Source organism: Rhamphochromis longiceps, linkage group LG8 (assembly GCF_057381845.1).
Source record: "Rhamphochromis longiceps isolate RC_006_pf linkage group LG8, R_longiceps_female_GT1.1, whole genome shotgun sequence".
In the NCBI taxonomy this organism is placed as follows: Eukaryota; Metazoa; Chordata; class Actinopteri; order Cichliformes; family Cichlidae; genus Rhamphochromis; species Rhamphochromis longiceps.
Window position 1 is genome coordinate 33367761 of NC_140564.1, and position 23010 is coordinate 33390770.

Consider the following 23010-nt stretch of genomic DNA (forward strand, 5'->3'; position numbering starts at 1 on the left):
AGTTTCTTTACTCATTAGGAAAATGAGTTCTCGCCGTTAGTTATCGTTTCGTACACTGACTGGAGCTTCAAACTGGACGTTTCTGTCATTAGCAAAGCCGCCTGCATGATGTTTCTTTGGTAAACACCAAGATACAGGACAAGATCACGTGTATGCTGATGGTTTGCATCACTTCATCTCAGCAACTATTAAAAATAAAATGTTTCTACTTTGTTTTAAAAAGAAGCCTTCAGAACAATATAAATGTTAAGGTTATTTCTGAACTTGGTAAGTTTTTTGGAAGAAAGGTTAGGTTAGGTCAGGAATAGATGATGATGAAGGCAGTGATAGAATTAAAAGAATCACTTTGTACATTTGTAATAAGAATGACTTAGTTTAGCGAACATCTAAGTGCTAAAAAGCAGGCAGCCAGGACTTACCCATGGTTGAAGACATCTTTCCTCTCGTCCTGCGGTTCAGACTGGCTTCTGGTGACTTCTCAGGTTTTTAACCTCTCCTGATGCCTCAGAGTCGTTGACCCACCCATTCACCCTTTTGGGTTTGTTGGGTCAAGGTGTGAAATGCTCCGAGTCGTCTGGGATGCCCTGCAGGTATCTGATAAGAGGGGCAGGGTCCAGCTTCCTGGAACAATAACAGTTACTCCAGCATAACTGTCGTTACTTCTTTCACTCGTCTTTCACACCACAGCCGTGAACTGAAGGTGAACACTTAAATGTTAATGTAATCACTGGAACAAAGGTTCTTCTGCTAAAGATGCTGTTGAATCCATTTGTATCAGTGTCCTAGTTTCCAAATCTGCAGGGGGTTGAACGTAACTGGACATTACATTGAATGTAAATATTTCCTGTCCACTATAACTAGTCCAAGTACTAATGTGATTAAATCATTTACACAAAAGCAATATTTCATTTCCTCAGCTACGTGTTAATGTGAGCAGGAAGTTGTTTTAGACAACAGAATGAATGAAAACTCACCATCGTCTGTTGATCGACAGGTCAACCTTAAAAACCACCAACCTCTTGTGGTGCCTGATGTCACATGTGCTGATTAGAGCTTCTAAAAACATAATTGAATTAATCTGTTAAATAATTTTGAGAATTTGGGTCTACACTGTGCTGAAATGAGGCAACTGGACTTGAGTTTCTGAAGCCTTTCAACTCAGATCTCAAAGGCTCTACAGCTGGTGCAGGGCGGCAGTTAATCATCTGATTGGATCGTTGAGAGTCGTTGATTCTCTCATTTTGCCTTTGTGTTAAATTCTGACGCACCCAACAGCAGTGGGAGACATTAAAGGCACATGAGTGAAAGTTTATCAGGCCATAATGGTCCAGTTGTTGTGCTCTGATGTGTTTCTACATTCAGGTGCAGATGGAGTTTTGGGTCCTGACCTCAGCTGCTGGTTTTCCTTTGTTGCCAAGTCAAGTTTACTTTCAAGCACATTAAAAGAAACAGCACCCGTTAACCAAACCGTCCACAGTTAGACGAGTAAAAGACATTTAGGAAGATTTTAAAAGTGTCCAATGTTGTCCTGATGTGAAAGGCAGTTTGTTTCACACACTCAACAAATGATCCTTCACCCTCAGTCAACAGGAAGCAACAAATCTGAGTAGCTGAAATGGGTTTATTTAATCATTAAGGAAAATGTGGTATCATTTTAATGTATATCAATCAAGTACATTTTACGCACCACTGTTTACAATCTTTACACACCACATATACACAGAAGATTTACATGTACATACATTAAATTAGTTAAAGTCAGCAGTCACAGTATTTTAATGCACAGCATCTGCAGACCTTCTGGTGACTTCTCAGGTTTTTAACCTCTCCTGATGCCTCAGAGTCGTTGACCCACCCATTCACCCTTTTGGGTTTGTTGGGTCAAGGTGTGAAATGCTCCGAGTCGTCTGGGACGCCCTGCAGGTATCTGATAAGAGGGGCAGGGTCCAGCTTCCTGGAACAATAACAGTTCTGATTGTCTCCTTATTAACAATAAATTCTGCTGCTGTCCAGCATCAACAATATTTCTGTGCAGTAATGTTAACACTACGATTAATCTGCTCATGATTACCGTTGGAAATTCTTTATATCTTAACAGATTCAATCATATATGTAACATTTGCAAACAGTAAACAAACATATGCCATGATTGCCCAAAAACAGTATACATGAGACTATTTAGTTTTAACAACACAAAGAGTAAGACCTGTTGAAATCATCTCAATCAAACCTTCCAGTAACGTCAGGACAGCAGAGGTGTGTCTCGGAGCGACTTTATTCACAAAATAAATAATAATACCAGCTACCTCTTTACAATACAGGTGGACTCACGGCTTCCACCAAGTGACAGCGCCATCAAAGGAATTGTTACTATTTGTCTTTTGCATTGTGAAGATTTTTATCTTCAGTCAGTTTTGCAGGAATAAATCTGAGCAGAAACTGTAGACCTGTACACTTCACGCTATACTCTGTGCCATCAGTAAACACTGTCCTTATGAGTTTATGAGCTCAAATAACAGCTACAATTCTTATTAAATATACAAAGAAGTTGACTTTGTAACTTGGCCTCCTCATTAGACCCAAAAAGCAGGATCCAGTGGTTTTGGGTGGTCACTTGTCATGTGTGGTTTCAAAGCACCAAAATGGAGATGGCTTTATTTTGGGACGTCACAGATCACTATGTGGCATCCCTTTAGCTTTCTGCAAGTATAATATACAGCCTATGCTCAAATTATGACCTTTGTCCTCAGAGGCCAGAGAGAGGGAGGCAGAGTTGCCGATGGGCTCCTAGACTGTTGTAACATAAAAAGCCTCATTCACGAACCTCTTTTTCCAAATCAGTCTTTTGTTTGTAACTCGAGCCACAGTCCGGCGTCAGTTGGATTTTTAAGCCATCTGCACTCTGGAGGAAGAGCTCGGGAAAGGTTGGCCTTTTAGGCTGTCCTTCTCAGACACTTGTTGGAGTTTCTTCCAGCTGTTGTTGTTTAGTTGTGCGGGCTTCTCTCTCAGAGAAACTCCACCACTTTCTCCCAGATGCACCGTGAGATATTTGTTCTTCCTTATAAATATAGAACTGGGTGCATGACATTATGCAAGAGTGGACACAAGTGTGGGGATTTTGAATAAAACTGATTCAATAACACAAACGCAGTGTTAAGAATAAATATTCTGGTCATACATACCTGCCCATATTAGTGAACGAGACCCTCTGTCTTCTTTTCTGCTTCTTGTTCTAACTAAATCTGTATGTTTTTGAAAGTCTCCTCAGGCAACGAAACTCTTGTTATAATTTGTCATGTTAGGAAAAGTCTGTTTAAATAAGCTCCTATTGGTTTGTAAAGATAACAAAGTAAAGCTTGAAAAGTTTCCTGTTATGACAAGGAAGTGATGAAAATTCATCATGATGACGTAGCCTACGTAAGAGAAACTAAGGCTACGTTCACTCTGCAGGTCTTGATGCTCAATTCCGATTTTTTGATCAAATCCGATTTTTTTGTCTGCTCGTTCACACTACAAATAAAATGCGACAGCAAACGCGCTCTAGTGTGAACGCTCAAAGCGGCCGCATGCGCAAAAGAAGACGTCACACACAGCGCGCTCTGTTTAGACCCAGAGCAAACTATATTGTTTGACTGATGGGCCTTAATATAAAGACTTCGAACTTTACGTTTCCCAATTTTTGCTTTAAGTTATTTTGTTATTGTTAGGTATTTTAGTACCATGGTAGCATTTACTGGATATTGTTTTATAGTGACATTATGCAGGAAAACTCTGTCATTCAATAAGGCCCCTTTGTTTTAGTTATTTTTCTCTTTGACCCAAGAATTGATGTGTGAGAATCACAGGCTGGTACAAGGTTGAAATACCACAGAGATCACTCCCTCAGCTACATTAGTTTCTTAATCTTTTAGACGCCTGTTGAGGCCAAATGGTTTGTTTCAGATTTCACTAATGTAAGAACTCTTCGTTTTGTGCCTTGAAAATATGTCGCTGAGATAATCACAATTATAGCTGAACTGATACACTACACAAAGGATGCTTCTTCACCCAAGGGCAGGAAGACGCTGCCTTATCTTGGTCTGTACTGGTTTAAACTGATAAATCTGCTGTCTCATGAATTTTACCCTCTATATAAACTGTTGTACTTGTGAATAAAGTTGAGTCGATTTGGGAAGACAATCTGAAGCAGTCTCTGTTTTCTTGTTCTCCCAAGCTGCTCCCGAGCTCGTACTAACACGCTGAATGGCATGCTTGAATATTACTTGAGAATATATTTGACTGTGTTACAGACTAAGGTACATTCTCTGCTGATAGACGTCCACGCCTCGGAGGAAGCCGATCCACGGATTAGGCCCTGGAAACCGTTTCCTTCAGTTATTTACATAATAATGTAGATAACCTAATAATTATCCTTATTGCTGTTTTAGAGGAGCGCTGCTTCAAAGGATAGTTGCAGATTATACAGTACATAAAATATACGTGAAAATAAAATGTTCACGTTTCCCCAACGTTGTCTTCCCAACAGTTTCAGTGACCTCTACACTGGATGGCCAGGAAGCGTTCACGATGTCTTCTCCGGAGCTGATAATTGGTGTCTGTCTTGTGTCAGTGACGTAAAAGACGGATTTAATGCGACATGACCATCAAACAGCAGTCGCTTTCTGAAACATCTGATATGTATCGGATTCAGGACCACATACGAAAGTGACCCAGATCGGATTTGAAAATATCGGATTTGTGCCGTTCACACTGTCATACCATGATCGGATATGGGTCGCATAGGGTCCAAAAAATCGGATTTGATGCGCTTTCGCCTGCAGTGTGAACGTAGCCTAAGAGGAAGAGGAATACTCGGGGACTCCTTGGAGTTCAGGAACAGTTAAAATGTGAGAAAAAGCAAAAATGTTACACAATTTCAAAGCCTGGCGTTCTTATTGAGATTGGCTGTGACTAATGTCAGCGGTTTCCCTCGATGCACCATTTGTAGTGAATATTTGTACAAATGTTGGGTAAATATAGGAAAATATAAATATAGAAAATCATGATTATTAATAAAGAGACTTTTTTAAAAATAATTTTATTCCCTTTTTTGAAAACATTGTCATCAAACACATACTGAAAAAAAACACTATTAAAAATATCCCATGGAGAACATACAGTACACAGTGATACTACGGAAACCTGCAGTAACCTCTTTGTAGCGACAGATGGTGTTAGTAGGATATAAAAGGTCTGTGAGGATGGAAAAGAGGAAAGATGAGAGCTAATATGAGCCGTACAATGACAGGGGTGAAGCATCAGATCCCAGAGTGACGAACCTCCGAAGGTGTGTCAGCATTATAAAAATGAAAGACGAGTAGCAGTACTAATAATTACAAATTCTAGGTGTGGCCCCAGACACACCCTAACATATTTGTTCTTTTTTTAAGTGTTCATGATTGGCTGAAAAACACTGAGAGCCAGCTCGAGATCGCGTGAGCGGTTAAGGTGTTGTGTTGAATGGTAGCTCAGTCAGCTGAGAGGTCAAGGGTCGACCTCCTCGGGGATGATGGTGAGGATGGCATCCTCATTGCCTCGCCTCACCACCATTCGAAGCGTGTCGTCCCGCTTTATGGCAGCGCTGACGTCGCTGGCAGAGGTGATTCGTTCGCCGTTGATGCTGATGATGACATCACTCTCCTTCAGGCCGGCTCTGTTACAAAGAATGAAAAGAAAAGACGAGTTATTCTGGACTACCAAGAATAAAAAGGCATTCCTGACACACACCTCCATATTCCAGGGAAAGGATGAACTGAAGGGCTGCACAAGATCCAGTGTAATACAAAGAAGGATTATTTTGTACTGCAAATCATACAAAGCTGCTGTAGTAGAGTCCAAGAATAAAAATGTACAGATGGAAATGACACTGAAACCGTGTATCTGTGTTTCTGCTCTCATAGAGATTATTAGCTGTGGTAGTGACTGAAAATATGAGACTGACAGTAGTGGAAATGAGCTTCCTCTACATCCTCTAAAGGGGTCTGAAGTCAGTCTAGAGAAAAGGTGGGGAGCTCACTTATTTGCGAGGAGCTGAAAGTAGAGCACCTAGTCCTCCACACCAAAAGGAGGCTAGTTGAGGTGGTTCGGATGCCTGCAAAGTGACAGTTAAACACAGAGGCTCTACTTTCAGAGCTGAAGCGATGCCAAAGAGAAACCCAGATCTGCGCAGCTATGACTGAAGCAGTTTGTCCTCCCTGCCAGAGCAAGCTGGACGCTCTGGGTGGGAAACACTCGTTTTTCTGTTTTGCTGCTGGCTTCCAGGATGTTTCCAAAAAGGAAAACAGCAGCTTTAAAAATCAGAGGTGAACTCTCCATACCCCGCAGTCAGCACGATCAGAGGCTCCTCTGCCGTCTATGTTCTGCATGAACCAAGCAGATAACAAGAAAACAAACTCTGCCTGCTGTTTCCTCAGGTGGGCCGCTGCGGTTTGCTTTCAGCATGCTTGAGTAGCAAAAACCGTCTGCAGAAGCATGTTTGTAACCACCCAGCGTGCACTCTTGTACCTGCTTTAACATACCAGAACCCCTCCGATGCCAAATGTGCCACTTGTGCCTTGGAAATAAAACTCTCTGGACAGAGAGCTATCCTGTCCATATCCTGAACTTTTATGCCCCGATGTGAACTTAGTAGACAGTGAACTGGGTGAAATGAAACACTCACGCCTCAGCTGGAGTTCTGCTGATGACTTCAATGACGTACGCCCCAGAAGTGACATCTGGGAAGTCTGACTGCCGCTCCTTCAGCTCCTTGGCCAGCCTGAGAAAAGAGGAGAAAACCAGTGAGAACATGAGCTTCTGCACCGAATGTTTTCAGCACGTCATTCTGATGCATTTGATTTATTCTGGGCTCTAAAACTTCACTCAGATTAGAAGTGACATCCTGAGGACAGGGCAAACTCTGAGAAGCTGCATCTTCAACAAAGCCGACGGTGATGAACTATGACCTGCATCATGCAGTCACTGTGTTCACCACCTTTCTGGAGCAAAATGTCTGAAATGACAGGCCCAGATTTAAATGTGTGTGGTGCCTGAACCACGCTGACTGTCAGCATAATTAAGGCCTGTCAGAAAGAGTATTTTATTCTGAAGTGCCCAAGGCTCCGTCAAGTATTCTGTGGTTTGTAAGCAAAAATAAAAGAGATTAACTGCCCCAAATATGATGAAGATGCTGCAAAATATGACACATGCAGCATTTTTCTCATTATGCTGATCGGCGAAAGGACATTTGGCGTCTCCAGCCGGTTAAATGGTGCTCCAAACCAGCAGAAGTGTTGTGTAGCGTTTTATCTTCTCAGTCATAATAACATTTGTGTTGCAAGTCCTGATTCACAGCAGTCAGAATGGCATCTGTGCTTCACACTGCATTATCACTAAAACAGCATATTCCACCCTGGAGCCATGTTGAGAGCATTAATCCCTCTGAAAATGTCTTTCACAAGAAATGGTCTCAAACCTGGGAGGTGTTTTCTAATTGTTGTGTGTTCAGAGCCGTTACTTCACACCAAGTTCTTTTAATACTTAAAATCAGTATGGTTGTATTTGAGTTTATGGGTAATTATGAGTTTTGATTCTTCTTTTCATTCTTTTTGAGTGATTCTGTGGAGGTTTGGGGCCTTGTTCTGATTGGATTATATCCCAGTGAGTCACTGATTGATTGTTTTCCCCTGATGTTACTGACCTCCTGCTCTTGCCTGGATCCCGTTTATTAGCTGCACTTTGCTAGCACTCTTTTTTGCCTTCAGAACTGCTCTTTGTGCCGAAGCTTCATCAAGGTGCTGAAAGATTTTGGTCCCTATTGACACGACAGCATCATTTAGCTGCTGCAGATGCACATCCATGATGTGAAGCTTCCTTTCCACCAAATCATGAGGATCTACTACAGGATTAAGTTTAGGTGGCTGTGGTGGCCATTTGAGTCTTTGTGACAAGGTGCTTTCTCCTGCTGGAAGCAACCATCAGAAGATGGTCCACTGTGGTTACACTGGGATGGACATCGTCCGTTTTCAGACCATTCTCTGTAAACATGGAGATGGTTGTGACAATCTGAATTATTCAGACCAGCATCCACGCCATGATCAAGGTCTCTGAAATCACCTTTCTTCCCCATTGTGATGCTCAGTTTGAGCTTCAGCAGGTCATACTGACCATGTGCAAACACCTAAATGCACGGAGCTGCTGTTACGACTGGCTGACTGTATATTTGCATTAAGAAGGAGTTAAGCAGGTGTCCCCAACAAAGTGACAGGTGAGTGTATATCCCTTCCCTTTCTCAAACCTTCTTTTACACTCTCAAGTGTGCTCGTTGGAGTTTTGCACTCAGCCTTTTATGAATATTGATAAATTTCAGCTTTTGTGTTTTTTCTGGCTGTTTTATTTAAGGAAGCTCCAACATGTAAGGACTGATATACATCAGCCAACCGTGTCCCAATGTGCAGCAGCAGCATATTTTCACTTGCAGCAGGCTTGACAGTGCATCACCACACGATAGGTTTGACATGAATAAAGCTGACTGATGATCACTCGAGGAGGTTACCTATTATCTTGGCTTCTTGCGCAGTGTTGTGAAATGTAGAAAAGTTGGTACTTGGATGGAGGGTGAAACTTGAAAAGCGTAAATGTGATGGCAGATCATTTTAAAAGTACCTGAGGGCATGTTTAAAATTAACAAGCTGTCATAAAGTGAGGGTTGTTTTGGTGATTTGGGGAGTTTCCTGCTGTGACTCTGGGCCAGCTTAGGCGGGTACTCTGACCCGAAGGCTGTGAACGCGGCCTGGCCCGGCTTACATTCCTGCTTAAAGCGATCATTTGGCAGCGGGTATCGAAAGCTAACGTCACCCTGTCGATATGATCACCGCCCTGATTATGTATGAAAGTCAGGATTGAGAAACATCCATTTTAGGGATCCAGGGAGCGTCAACAACACACTGAGTCGGGATTTAGATTTTCCAGGCTGCTCTCACAGAAATCAACACATTAAATAATCTTACAATTTAATCCTGTTTAAATGCAGTTTAGATGATTTTTCTGTGGATGTCAGAAGTAGAGGTGAGCGAAGCTGGGACTTACGATGAAGTGAGACTCATCATTCTGACGCCGATGTATTTCTTCTTCTGTGGTGTTTTACCTGCAGAACATAACAACAAAAATACCCTTTATGTCCATGTTATGGTCAACATCATCATCCTCTTCTATCACGTTTATCTAGTTTTAAAATCAACAAGTCTAAAGTGAAGTGTGAAATGTTTAACAGGCAGCTTTGAAATCTATCTTTGCGTTTTAGCTACAGTACCGTAACGTAACGTAGCCATGCAAACGTCTCAGAGTTTCAGGTACAGGTACGAGTACTGGAGGTGGATGTGGCACAAGCCTGGAGCTTGTTTACTCTGGTCAGAGTCAGTTCACGAGTCTGTAAATGTGTGGCTTTTTCTCTTGATTTGGTTTCATTTCAAACAGAAAAACTGGAAGCAACCAAAAAACCAAAAAATGCATCACTGAAAACCACCATCAGTCTTCTTATTGGCTAAATCAGTCTGGGGTGAGAGAAATAAAGGTGCTGTGGTTTGGGTTCAAATCACAAATCTGCTGACAGTTTGGTCACATCATGTTCTGGCCATGAGCGAACCACTCTGGAGTTACGTTTAGCTGAAAGGGTCTCAGTGCAGTTGTTTTGGTCTGCACCCGAGCATGATTACCGAAACAAACAAACTTCATCAAGGAGGAAAATAAACCGAGATTTATTTAACCGGGCGAAGCAGCTAAAATCCACAGAGCTCCACATGAAACTTTCTGGACTGGAAAAACAGATTTTAAGCTTTATTTAAAAACTGTATTTAAGTCAATTTTAGATCCAGTTTAGGTATTTCAATCTAAAGAGACAAAATCTGGGTTTTGTTTGTAATTTCAAAGCTAAATTGTAAAAAAATTGTCTCTTAGAGCGATAACAATAAGTGTTGATGCTCTCTGGGCATTTACTGGAGAAAACTTTCAGGGCTCTCATCTCCACCTGGGATAGGTGGGCGTCAAAATAAGTTATAACACATGGTCTCCTTTTACCCACATTTAATCCTAGGCTCATCCTCTAGCTGTGGTTCCCGATACTCTCCTGTTTATTGTCTATTTCCTCTCGCCTCTTAAATACTGAGCCTGGTTCTACTTTCTTCCTGTTAAAAGGCAGTTTGTCCTTCCCACTGTCAGCTAATGCTTGCTCGTGGGGGCGTGTTGTGCGTGCTTGTGCATTGTAATGAAAATTCTTCACGGACAAGCTTGAGCAGCCACAAAAAACACGCAGGCACATGGACGTCCACACGCTCTCACCAAATGATGACAGAACTGCTGTGATTTGATGCCATTTAAATAAACTTGGATTCAATTTAGAAGTAATGAGTGATTACTGCAGCGGAAAAACTGAGAGAAACCTTAACCCTTATATCACATGACAAAACTTTAGTTCATGAAGAAGTGTTTCCTTGTAAATCTGAGCTGAAAATGTAGTTTTAAAAAATCTGATTTGAGGTGTGAACGTTTATTTTGATAAGGAATGACCTCAATATTCCTAATATAACTTAATGTTACTGCATGCTCACAGCAGTTAGGAATTTCTGTTCATCTGTGTTGAGCTTTTATTGCCTTTTAAACTGCACGGGTCTTTCTCTATAACTTAAAGAGACATTTGTCTACTTTTTGTAAATTATGTCTGGATCCATTTTTTAAACGCACAGCTTTGTGTGAGTGTTCGAGCATGTGAGACTTGTGCCACGTTGTCTTGCTCTCTTTGGCCTCGTCTGCTCCGTCTCTCTGACATCAGCTCCGTGATAACACTGCTACAAACCTTTAGCTTGTCTGTCGTGTGACTCTGCCAGGAACTGTCTGATCTTGTCCGAGGGGATGGCAAAGGAGATTCCTGCTGTGACCTTCAGAGTGTTGATGCCGATCACCTCCCCATCCTGCAGCACACACACAGGAACAAACTTTAATTTGCCAGCGTTTCTCAGTAAAAGCCAGAGTCCCACATGAAGCTTGTGAAACAGCCAATCTGACGCCTCTTTTTTTTCTGTGGCTGACTGAAAACAAGCTTCTAATCAGAGTCAGCTGTGGACCGGGACCCTGCGCCAAGCGTTACCTAAACTCTTTATTTACCTTTCCTAATAAGGACTTTATGCTTCTTGGTCTTTATTTATATGAGGTTATGTATTTCTCCGTTTTGCAACACGTGGATGTGGTCCAAGTAAAGGCAGAGCTCAGTTTCTGCTTCACAGATATCATTCTTAATGATACGGATACAGCTCAAACAGGTCATCTCACTTTTTCTCCTTCACTTACCAGATTGACTAGTGGTCCTCCAGAGTTGCCGTACTGCAAGAAAACAAACAAGCAAACAGTTAACGTGAATTCAGTGAATATTATTAAAACAATTATTTAATGCTTTACCCATTGAAAGCTTACTAGGAGAAACTTTTGCAGCTCTTTTTCTGAGCTGAGCGGTTTCTGTCATATTTCAGACCTGCTCATAGAACAAAACGACCGGGTGTGCATCGGAGGATGCTGAGGGTGGCCTCTTCCTATCCAGCAACCCTCCTATTGCAATGGTTATCAAAATGCATCCTTGTTGACACATATTGAGGTGTCAAAATTCATCATTAAGGGCGCAGGGGAGGTCTTCATATATCGTCTTTATGGGGGAAAGAGTTAAGAGCGACCTCCATGGCTGAAAAAATGACGAAAACATAGAAGCTTTGGAAAGTGCACTTCCACTAGTGGCCACTTGAGGCAACATTATCCGCCGTTTCTGAAGAGCTGTGAAGCCTCAGGACTAGTGTTTCTTTTACTGTGGCCATCATGTGACGAGAGGGGCGGGTCAAAATGTGAAACCATATCACAGATGATCCCTCACTCTGAAACATGGTATGACCAAGACTGTATGACAGCATGACCCAATGAATGACCGAGCTCATAAAGTTAGCAGTAACTGTATACAGAGGTTAGGCTAACGTGCCATTTTCCCATAGACTTCTATAGGACCAGAGATCCTTTGCAACTATCGCCATCTGGTGGCCCTCAGGTGGAATGCATGATTTTAGGCACTTCGGCACTGGTAACAGTTAATTTCTTCCTTACATGTATAGTATATAAATATGTCTCCCTTTTTGAAATTATTCTAACACTTAAATTTGAATTATTAGAGGTGTTTTTCAGACTTGATAAGACCCACACACTTTGTCCCTTCCCTTACATTGATGATGGCATCAGTCTGGATGTAATCCATGTCTGAGTTGCGCAGGCCAAGTTCTTTGCCTCCCCTTTGGGTGGTGCTGACGATGCCGGTGGTGACGGTGTTCTGCAGGGAGAACGGGCTGCCTATCGCGACCACAAACTCACCGGGACGAAGGTCTGCCGAGCGACCGAGCAGCAGCACCGGCAGCTTCATCTGTTGCAACAAAGAGAAGAGACGGACAGGACACAGAGTGAGACACCACACATGCGAATCAGCTGATCGAACAGAAGGAAGAGGTTATTTCTGTGCTGGTCTTGGTGCACAAAGCTACATTAGATTTGTTTAAAGTCTTCTTTTACATGTCTTTCTTCTAAATTGGGCAAAGAAAACAGAAAGTGAAACAAATGATCCGAGGTTTTCCTGGCTCAGAAGGGTGACAGCTCTGATCCTCTTACTGTAAAAATCACTGAGTGTCTTTCTTTGTTTGACAGAAACCTGCATTTTCCATTTTCTTTCTCTAGTCGTTGGATTATCAGAAATGACTACGACTGACCCCATTTAACAAGAAGTAAACAGTTTCACTTCAACGCTGCTGAACATGACAAACGCCTCCATGTGGGAAAAACCTTGATGGTGCACCATGATTGAAGGAACAGCAGCCCAGTTACCACACACACACACACACACACACACACACACACACACACACACACACACACACAAACAGCAGTTTATTCTCTTTAGGCCTGTGGAGACAGACGTGCGTTTCCTGTGGACAGCTGACTCAGCTCTCTCACTCCGACGAAGCCTGCTCTTAACCCCAAAACCCAAACTCTTAAATACAAATCACCATTTCAGTCGTGCAGCCTCATTGCCCCTGAGGATCACCGCTCTCTTCCAGTTAAACCTCAAACTGTAACAAGTATTTAGTTATTCAGCCCTACAGTTGAGGACTGAGGTTCATTCAGTAGTTCTCTGTAGCTGTCATTCTGGTACATCATGCCTGCAAAGTTCACCTTATTCACCTTAATACATCTGACATGTGTAAAAACGTTAGATGATTCTCTTATTCTCTAATATATCTTTTAAGGAGGTTTGCCAGTTAACAGTTATAATCCTTAAAGGCAGTTATTGTATATTCCTGTGTTGCAAATTGATGTAAACCTTACAAAACCAAACCGAGCATCAGACTATGACAAAACAACAGTTATGACCTAATGTTCAACAGTATTGCGTTAATGAGGTGCAAACTGAAGTTGAACTAGGACCAGGTTGTACTTTAGTCGAATACCAGTTTGTACCACTAGGCGGTGCACTGAGTCTGTGGACTTAACCAGTTAAGCCATGGAGACTAAACTACAATGGCGGCCAGAAAAAGGCAAAACATTGTGAAGAAATGAATATGAAAGAAATATTAGAAGTAAAAACAGAACTTTAGCATATTTTAAAACAGCACATTTTTTCAGCTTAAATGCAGCCCCCTGCTGGAGTAACTTTAGTTAGATTTTCCTCTTTGGAGCTACACCTCTTAGTTTGGCTTTTAGTGACTACGCCCCCACCTTCACCCTCAGCATCACTAACACCACTGACCATCATCATCCATTTTTCTTGAAAGAAATAAGCTTCTTCACCTCTCCAAAAAAAAACCAAAACCTGGACTTTGATTAAGATGGCCAACAGAAAAGGCAAAGTGTCGTCTTAAAGGAAAATATTAAATATTTCCAGACAGTTGTTACGTAATAGGAGCAGTACTCGTGGGGGTTCCACAAGGTTCAGTTTTGGGACCACTACTCATTTGCCTGTACATTAATGAGTTGCTTCACAGAGGCAGAGAGCATGTGCTGAAAACACTACAAACACAGCACTTTTATAAGGTGCTGATCATGAAACACACTTCACTTCAGTTTGTGTTAAATCATGAAACACACTGTTCCTGATCTTAATCTTTCTTTTAAAGAGTGACATGAAGTTCTGCTAAAACTGTCTTCCATAAAGGCAGGCTGGTGTCCATATTCTATTCCTCGGCACAGTTTCCACATCATTTTCCATCATATCGATCGATTCCCACCAACATACGGCAGTACTACTGGCTGATGCTTTATTGCCACATGTACAACTGCAAAAAATAAAAATAATAAAATAATATGATCGAGCTCAGGCTGCCAAAAAAGTTAAGTCACACTGCTGTGTTATTAAAGCACAAGTGTGAGGTGATTTTTAGAGTTCGAACAAATTGCTGGGATGCGAATCGAGGCTGAAAATGAATCCAGTTGGATGCAGGTTGCACTTCTGATTAGCTGGCTCCTAAATTTGAGTTTTTCCATCCTCGTTACTGCAGTTTAGCAAAAGAAAAGCTGTGCACCTTTCTCCTACTGGAAATGCAAAGTTTATTTTGCCAGTGAAAGTGAACTGTTTGGACTTTTATGAGTAATAATTTGTTTAAATGCACTTTAATAGATTCTTATTACTCCCCGACTTACTCAGTGTCGCTCTCTCCTCCTCCTCTGTTGGTCTTTTCATTAAATCCAGGAAACATTCAGACTGAGCGCACACACACACACACACACACACACACACACACACACACACACACACACACACACACACACACACACACACACACACACACACACACACACACACACACACAAAGGCTAAATATTCAATTCAGTTTTATGTCCATTGTGCCAAATCACAACATCTCAGGGAAGCTTAAAGTTCAGGACCTTAAAGTTTCATTGAGGAAAACACAATGAAACAAGGAAAATGACACTTAGATGTTTGACCTTAATGTTACAAGACGAGTTTGCATGTTCTCCCCGTGTTTGCGTGGGTTCCCTCCGGGTACTCCGGCTTCCTCCCACCGTCCAAAGACATGCAGTTTGTGGGGATAGGTTAATTGGATAATCTAAATTGTCACTAGGTGTGAATGTGAGTGTGAATGGTTGTCTGTCCCTGTGTGTTGGCCCTGCGACAGACTGGCGACCTGTCCAGGGTGTACCCCGCCTCTCGCCCTACGACAGCTGGGATAGGCTCCAGCGCCCCCCGCGACCCTGAAAAGGATCAGCGGAAGCGAATGGATGGATGGATGGTTACAAGACTAATACGTGAGACACCGCCTCCTTACACTGTGAATTTCTTCATATTCATAAAAGGCAAAAAAGGATGGTCTCCTTCCATCTTTGGTATACTCGCTGTTCAAAAACTGCAACACAATGTTGGCATCTCATGCACAGAGTCGCACTGCTGCAAACACTGCTCACACTCCCCCAGAGGAGATGCTGGGCTGATCTCGACAGGCGATGACTTAATGTCCAAAAGAACGACTGATTTGAACCCAGTTCCAACTGCTTGACTCACACTGACCACCCAGAGCATTTTCCCCCCTGAACTTCTCACCTTCTCCATCCTTAAAGTTTATTTTTTACATGAAGGTCATCATTAGAGACTACATCCCTCTTATATACAGTTTATCTGATATGGAGAGCCATACAGCCTTGCAGACTGACGCCACAAGCTTCATTCCTGGGCGAACTCCTCTTCCTTCCATGCACATAATTCTTATCTAGAGGCATGCAGTTGGTTTTCAGATATGCTGATATCACCTAAAGCTCAACACGGGTTTTACCGAGAATTTGTCTTCTGAGGCGAAGGCATGTCAGCACTGTGGTGATGCCAAGTGGAATCTGGGTTTAACCTTATCTGACAAACTGCTGTCCTCTGCAAATATCACAGCAGAGACCTCTTGTGCTTGTGTGGTGCTCCTGTAGCACATCCGAGCCGAAATCTAACCGTAAAACAACCCAAACCTCACCATCAAACTGCAAGGCCGATATTCTGCTGGAGAAGAGGGACATCACTGGGTCACAAGGTACCTGAAAACATAATTTTTCTGCCTATAAAAATATTTATAGATTTATAACGAATAAAAAATCCAAACTTTAAAATTGGCTATTAAAGACAGTGTAGCTTCATGTTGTTCATTGACTCGGTGTTCAATTCCCACCTTCTTCAATGCATTTAAAATCCTAAGAACCTTTGGCTCCAGCCCGCAGCAGTCTGGAGGCCAACCCTCCGTGAACTGCCCGCTGGCCCACTTCACGCCGTCCTACTAACCTACTTCAGCCCCACATGGATGACGTGGAACAGAAAAACTGAGACATAAAGCAGTCATGATGTTCGGACCCAACTTTTATCAACACCACACTCCACCAAGCATGACAAATGTCTGTTTCTCTGTAAGTGTGTGTGTGTGGTTTGTTTTGCTGCTGACAGACACATGTGTTGCCAATTTCCTCCGTTAAGTAATAAGCCTGAAGGCTCTGACCCACTTTTGCTTAAGGTTTTGTAAGCGAGAGAGTGACACAGAAAAACTCTGAAGGGAGAGAGTGAAGGAGGGACAAGGTGAGAAGGAGGGCAGAAAGGAATGAAGGGTAGATGAAAAACAGAAAGGATGGAAGCAGATGTGACAGATGTGGAGGCATCTCAGCTCGAGCAGAAACCGGGCGTGCAGTGAAAGCTTGCCCGAAAGCACAGGTATGATCGACACATTTGTACATGACTGCTGCCCGGGCCCGTGGATGCTGGCAGGTAAGGAAACAAAAAAAAAAAGTGAAACCTGAAACAGAAGCCAAGTGTGAGATCGAAATCTGTTCTTTATGTCAGTCTCCCTGCTCACCCAGATCAGTGAAGGCACACAGTGCTTGAAATGAGCTTGAAAAGTGTATAAATTCTATAAAATACCAAATTTTGCACAAATCAAATTATTTAAATCATTAAAAAATTCTTAGTAGCACATGTAAAAATATCATTCACTGTTACAGATGTTGTTTTACTCTATTATTTGTTAATGTTCACAGTATTTGTATTGTAAAACTGTTATTGTGCTTTTGTATGAATGCATTTCATATGAATGCAAGAGCACACCCTTTTCACATTCTTTTTAGTTGAATCTATGAAAAATGCCAGACATAACACCGTTAAGTTGTATTTGGGTGCCAAGAAGGTGATTCACAAAGTGCTATTAGCCAAAAATGTAGCATTTCTTGGCACAGGGTGCAGCGTGCTCTTAAAAAAAGTTGACTAAACTGGACGAGTGAGGACAAAAGAAGAATTGTCAGGCCTGGAAGAAAAATGTACAGCAGATGAACAGTATCTGAATGTCACGACGTTAAGAAATAAGAAAAAAACAGCAAAGACCTGACACATCTGGAGCTCCCGCTGATCGATCTGCTGTTCACTGAAGTCTGATCAGAGTGACCTCAGGGAGGGGCGTCTGTCAGGAAGCTATTCACAAGGAAGGCAAACAGGGAGAAATGGGGAACGGGTCTGATGCAGTTATGAATCCAAATGTGATGTTTTTGGTTCAAATCATCACAGAGGCCACGAGAGAGGTACAACAGTGTCTACAGCCAACTGTAAAACAGGAAGCTCTGCCATTGTTTGCATCTCAGCCAGTGGAGCTGATCTTGCAAAAATTAATGGAAAAGTTGGAAAAGTGTGGTCAAAGGATCTGATTGACAGCAGACGTCAGTGTGGGATCATCTCGACAGCTGACGTGACTGAAATAGGAATAAACAAAGTGACGACTGGATTTCTCAACACAACCTGATATTTAAACTTCTCAGTATTTATGCTTTAAAGGTACATTTTGTAAAAGCTCTCTGCAAAATGCAGTGAACACCACAAGGTGGCAGCAGAAAAATTCAGTGTAGTTGTTCACTTATTTCCTTTTCTTTGTTGCTTGAAACTAACGTGCATTTAAACCGGCGACCCAAATACCTGAAAACGTAAACAACAGAATGCTAAAATAATGAATCCCAACAGGAATCTGTGGGCATTATTCCAATGAGGTCCCCATAAACAAACACACACGCTAACGCACTCGCTGTCAAACATATACAGACATAAACAATGTGAGTCAGGTTATGAAAGGATTCGTTCAGCTGTTCTAATCAGACCTTTAAACCACAAACAGCTCGAAACATCTGAAGCCACCATCCAACGCACCGCCCACCGAGCTCCGCCCACCAGGAAAATGACCGTGTTCACCCCTCTGTGGTTTTTAGGATGACGGCGCGCTGTCCGGGCTGAGATTACAAAGTCAACGGGCCGGGGTCGGTATTAATTTAAGAGACAGCGACACAGCGGAGAGCGAGACGAACCACAACAAGCAAGACAGCAGCGGTTCGGTTCATCCCTTTAATCCTCTGCTGTCATCATCAGCCCTCTCCTTTTCATTATCCGTCACTGCTTCCTCTGCTTTTCGTGTGTTGCTCAGTCTTTGAGGAGGATCTGCTCTGTTTTTCCTCATTTTCTGTCAGAAATGATGGAAATCTTCTGCAACAGTGGTGGATGGACAAAGTTTCCAAAAGTAATTCCTGTAACCCAGAAGTTCAAACTCCTCAAAACACTAAACTTCACATATGTCTGTGAAGGTTCTCAGACCCCCTGGACCCCCATCAGGGGGTCCTTTTGTCCCTCTGTGGGGGGGAAACTCCCACTAGGTTTAAATCTGGGACTCTCCACCATTTGACCTTAGAACTGAAGAAGCTTCTCGGATGAGAGGTGAAACGTCTTCAGGTAACTTAAAGAAGTCCAGACGCTTTTCTTTGCAAGCTCCTTTGACTAAACTTCACAGTTTTTCTACTGTTGGCAAACATGGTCATCTCAGGCACATCAGTCCCACCCACCAGCTGTTCAAACTTTCTGCTTATGAGGGGCAACCAATCAGAGGAAAGTGGACTGAAGTCAAAGACATCTAAAATAAGCAGAATACGAATGAGCGGCTGCTAGATAAAGAAGGATTATTTCAAACTGTGAATCATGCAAAGCTACTGTAGTGGAGTCATGAGCAAAAGTAAGCTGGACATGAGCAGAATCAGTCCCTGTTAAGAAAACTATTGTTGTTGTGTATGAAGAAATGGACCAGAGAATTTAAATAAGTAAAGACCTTCCAACATTAGAGAAGCCCAACAATTAGACGAGCCCCGATCAGCAGCGCATGGTGATGGTGGGCAGGAAGAAGTCCTTTGTAAGACCGCTCCTGACTGAGACCACCCTGCCTCTTACTCTGATAAAGGTTAATACAACATGTCACAGTATGAAAAGTGTAGCTGAAGTATAAATATGGAGCAGTTTGACCCAGTTTGTCTCAGCGCCCTGACATCTCACGAACATGTAAAACAAATAAAACATCATCTTTTCCTTGTGTTCTCCTTTTGTCTCTCGCTCCTCTCATCTCTCACTCTCTCTTGTCTTTCATGCAGGGCACAGACAGACCTTTCAACTGTTGAATTAAACAAACAGAGCAGAGATTTGCCAACTTTTTGAGGAATTCACCGAGGGGATAAAGCCTGTGAAGGAAAAATAACACCAGAGAATTCAAACCTCGTAATTAATGACATGAAGCAATGGTGTCAGCAGAATTCCGGCAGATCTCTGTAACCCTAAAATGATCTCTCTCCCTCTCTCACATTAACTCCTTATTATCACCACTTCATCTGATGTATCTTATATGCTAAGCTTGGAGTGTTTACAGCGGCGCTGTTGGTGCCGTGTTATTAACAGAACAGATCAAATCTGCCTTCGGCCTTCAGACGTCCTGGACTGTTAAAGCTGATCATTTTCCGTAAGCTGCTTGTGGGCACGTGTCAGGGAAAATGATCAGTGTTGGACTGAGGTGGAATATCACCGCGAGGCTTCATTAAAAACAACACCCAGTAGCTCCTGTCTGCACATGCTTCCATGATGCATACCTGAGAGGCAACACAGATTCTTATAAAACTATATAAACTTAAGATTCAAATGCAAATCTGTCTCCACTGAGCTGAAACCTGAACGTTTCTGGATTCTTCTGCACGCTACTCGATATTTTTCTGATCAGATTTATCAGTAAAAACAAGCTGATAAAGCCTCTGATGTTCATTACCAGCTCACTGCTTCACTGGACACGAACCCCGCTTGCTCAAAGACACGACCACTCACTGCCCGAATCACACACACACAGGGAACATCTGATTCACATAATGCTTTCCCTAGCCCATTACCCTAAACCTCACCATAACTTAATTGTAACCCTGTCACTAAAACCACATCTCAAAAATGCCTTCAAACTTGTTGGGACCAGGATTTTGGTCCCCACAAAGACATGAATACACACACACACACGTGCTTCTAGTCACCTTTGCTGAAACAGTGCTGCAAATTATGTGATGTTCCTAAACCCCGTGAGTTTGTGCATCTTCACACAGAGTGCGCACACAGAGACACACACCCCGCCGACGGCCAAACACGCCACTTGAAACCACCACCGTCTCCTTCTGACGGGCAAAACGTGACGTCACATCCTACGGCGATGGTGTCTCTGTGCGGAGCTTTATCACGTAAGTGTGAAGAACTGGAACACGTAACTGGATTCAGGCTTTTTTCTGGGAATAAAGTCCAATCATGTCTCACTCTGAAAGCTGCAAAGCTGAAACGCCAGAATAAACTGGTGAAACCTCTGAGTACTCATAAGGCTTTACACTACCCTGCTTAATTTCACGAGATTTCGTGGTTAAGCTCTAAATCGTGTCACATTCAGCAGCCCTCAAATCTGGAAATGAGTTTGCAGTTTCTGCACTTCCTGTTCGCTCATCGTAAAGTCAGCTGCACCATCAGTTTCAGGGTCCCAGTCGTACTCGTGTTTAAAGCTTCCTGAAACTTCCTGCACGCACCTGACCTTTGGAGGTCTAAACGTCTAACAGACCACAGAGCAGAGACCGTGTGCCAGAGTTTGTTTTGGACTTTACATGCAGATTGATTTGCTTTGACTACAAGAAAGAAGTCGATGGAATGGTTCACATTGTTTCAGCTCTACAAGTGATTTCAAACCCACGGCCTGAGGATGTAAAGTCCCATTCCAGGGTTTTGCAACAATCTTGTCGTCTTTGGCTTCCTCTTGATTGTCTTCACCTGTGTCTAATTGTCAGTTAGACCTCAGTGTGTATATACTGTATACCAGGGGTCCCCAATCCCAGTCCACGAGGGCCGGTGTCCCTGCAGGTTTTAGGTGTGTCCTTGATCCATCACAGCTGATTTAAATGGATAAATTACCTTCTCAACATGTCTTGAAGTTCTCCAGAGGCCTGTTAAAGAACTAATCATGTGATTCAGGTGTGTTGACCCAGGGTGAGATCTAAAACCTGCAGGGACACCGGCCCTGCAGGTTTTAGATCTCCCGCGGACCGGGATTGGGGACCCTGCTGTATACTCTCAATCACAGTGTCTGTTTAGTGCTGTTTATCTCCTTTATCAGGCTGTCGGGCATTAAGCTTTAATGTTTAAAGTTTCTGAGCTCCCAGTGTGTTAGAAATAAACAGCACCACACAGCACACATGTGATAAAATTAATTAACTCCAGCTCAAAATGTTTAAGAACCTCGTCTTATTTGCAAAAGCGTTGTGGTTTTTTTTGTTCTATGGAAAAAAATTTCACCATGTTACCATCCTCACCTGATAAGGCAGGGGTCGGCAACTCCAGGCTTGGGGACGGTGTCCTGCACGTTTTAGATGTGTCCTTAATCCAACACAGCTGTGATCAGGTCTCTGGTTAGAGCAGGCAGCAGGTGTCATGTGACGTGTGAAACGTCCCTTTTCGTGTGAGTGTGCTCAGCGGCTTAGCAGAGACTTTAATAAGTGATGTTGTGATACTGTTATCACAAACTGGGGGTTTTGGTTTAAAGCCTGAATATGAACTTCCTTATGTTGGTGTGTGTTTCTTATGTTACTGTGGACTTTTCTTCTTTGGTATTGGTGATTAGTAGTGCAATAATAATTTAATCTCCAAATGCATAAACACGTGGAGTCTGTGTTTTTGATATTGTGAAAACAGCGTGTGGCTCAGAGCTTGTATAACGCGCCCTGTTTGCTTTCATAAGTACAGCTGGACTTCATTTCCTTCAATTCATTTCCTGTTTTCTCACATTTTCGGAGCTCCTAGAACTGCTACAGAAATTCTTTTATAACTCCTGTGTGCGCAGACTCAGAGTCTTGTGGTATCTGCATTTTATGGCTTTTTTTTCTTCTGGTTTCCAGTCTTATGAAAGCAGTCCAGATCACAGTTGCATAAAACACTCTGTTTGCTTTATGCAACTCAGTACAGCTGGACATCATTTGCTTTAATGATGAATGACTTTAACTACCTGTCTTTAAACACAGACTGCATACAGATGCATCTGTCCTGTTTTCACTTTAGTATTAAATCTGAAACTTCACATAAAAGGTTTTAATACATGAATTTGACGTGTGAGGACAGACTTCTGCACAGGATGTAGCAGCTCTGACTGTCTGGACAAAATGGGACGCACCCACCCTTTCATTCTAAAACTGTCGTCCCATTACATAAATGTCAGTAAAAACCTCTCTTCCTGGCTTGAATCTGGCTGCCCGGTCATCCCAGAGAAAAAAACAAAGAGTGTGAGGAAGCAAAAACTCAAAGTCGCTCCAAACCAAATCGCTCCGTTTGTCTCCACTTGCCCCACTCACACCCACTCTCATGACTCATCACTTTATTTTGCCCCAGAATGATCTTTCGGAGCCAAAATCAAAGGCAGAAGTTCAGATAAATGTTCACAAAAAGCATGCTTCACAACAGGGTATAAATGCACAAATTCAACAGCTTGCTTTGCAAAATAAAAGCGAGTGAGATGAAAGAAAGCAAAGAGGTGAGAAGAAACGAGGGATTATGAGAAACTCTATCTTAAATTTTAAAACAGAAAA

The 23010-nt window shown here is 42.5% G+C and overlaps 1 protein-coding gene across 1 annotated transcript in view; it reads right to left on the reverse strand.

Moving 5' to 3' along the window:
- Positions 1–5087: 5087 nt before the first annotated feature.
- Positions 5088–23010, reverse strand: part of htra1b (HtrA serine peptidase 1b) — a 29764-nt gene continuing 11841 nt past the window's right edge. Inside the window, exons 5-10 of the mRNA XM_085417180.1 lie at positions 12269–12463; positions 11359–11391; positions 10868–10982; positions 9106–9163; positions 6701–6796; positions 5088–5692 (exon numbers count right to left, since the gene is read on the reverse strand). Coding sequence (XP_085273306.1) covers positions 5524–5692; positions 6701–6796; positions 9106–9163; positions 10868–10982; positions 11359–11391; positions 12269–12463 — 666 coding nt within the window. The 3' untranslated portion in view covers positions 5088–5523. The remainder of the gene's footprint in view (positions 5693–6700; positions 6797–9105; positions 9164–10867; positions 10983–11358; positions 11392–12268; positions 12464–23010) is intronic.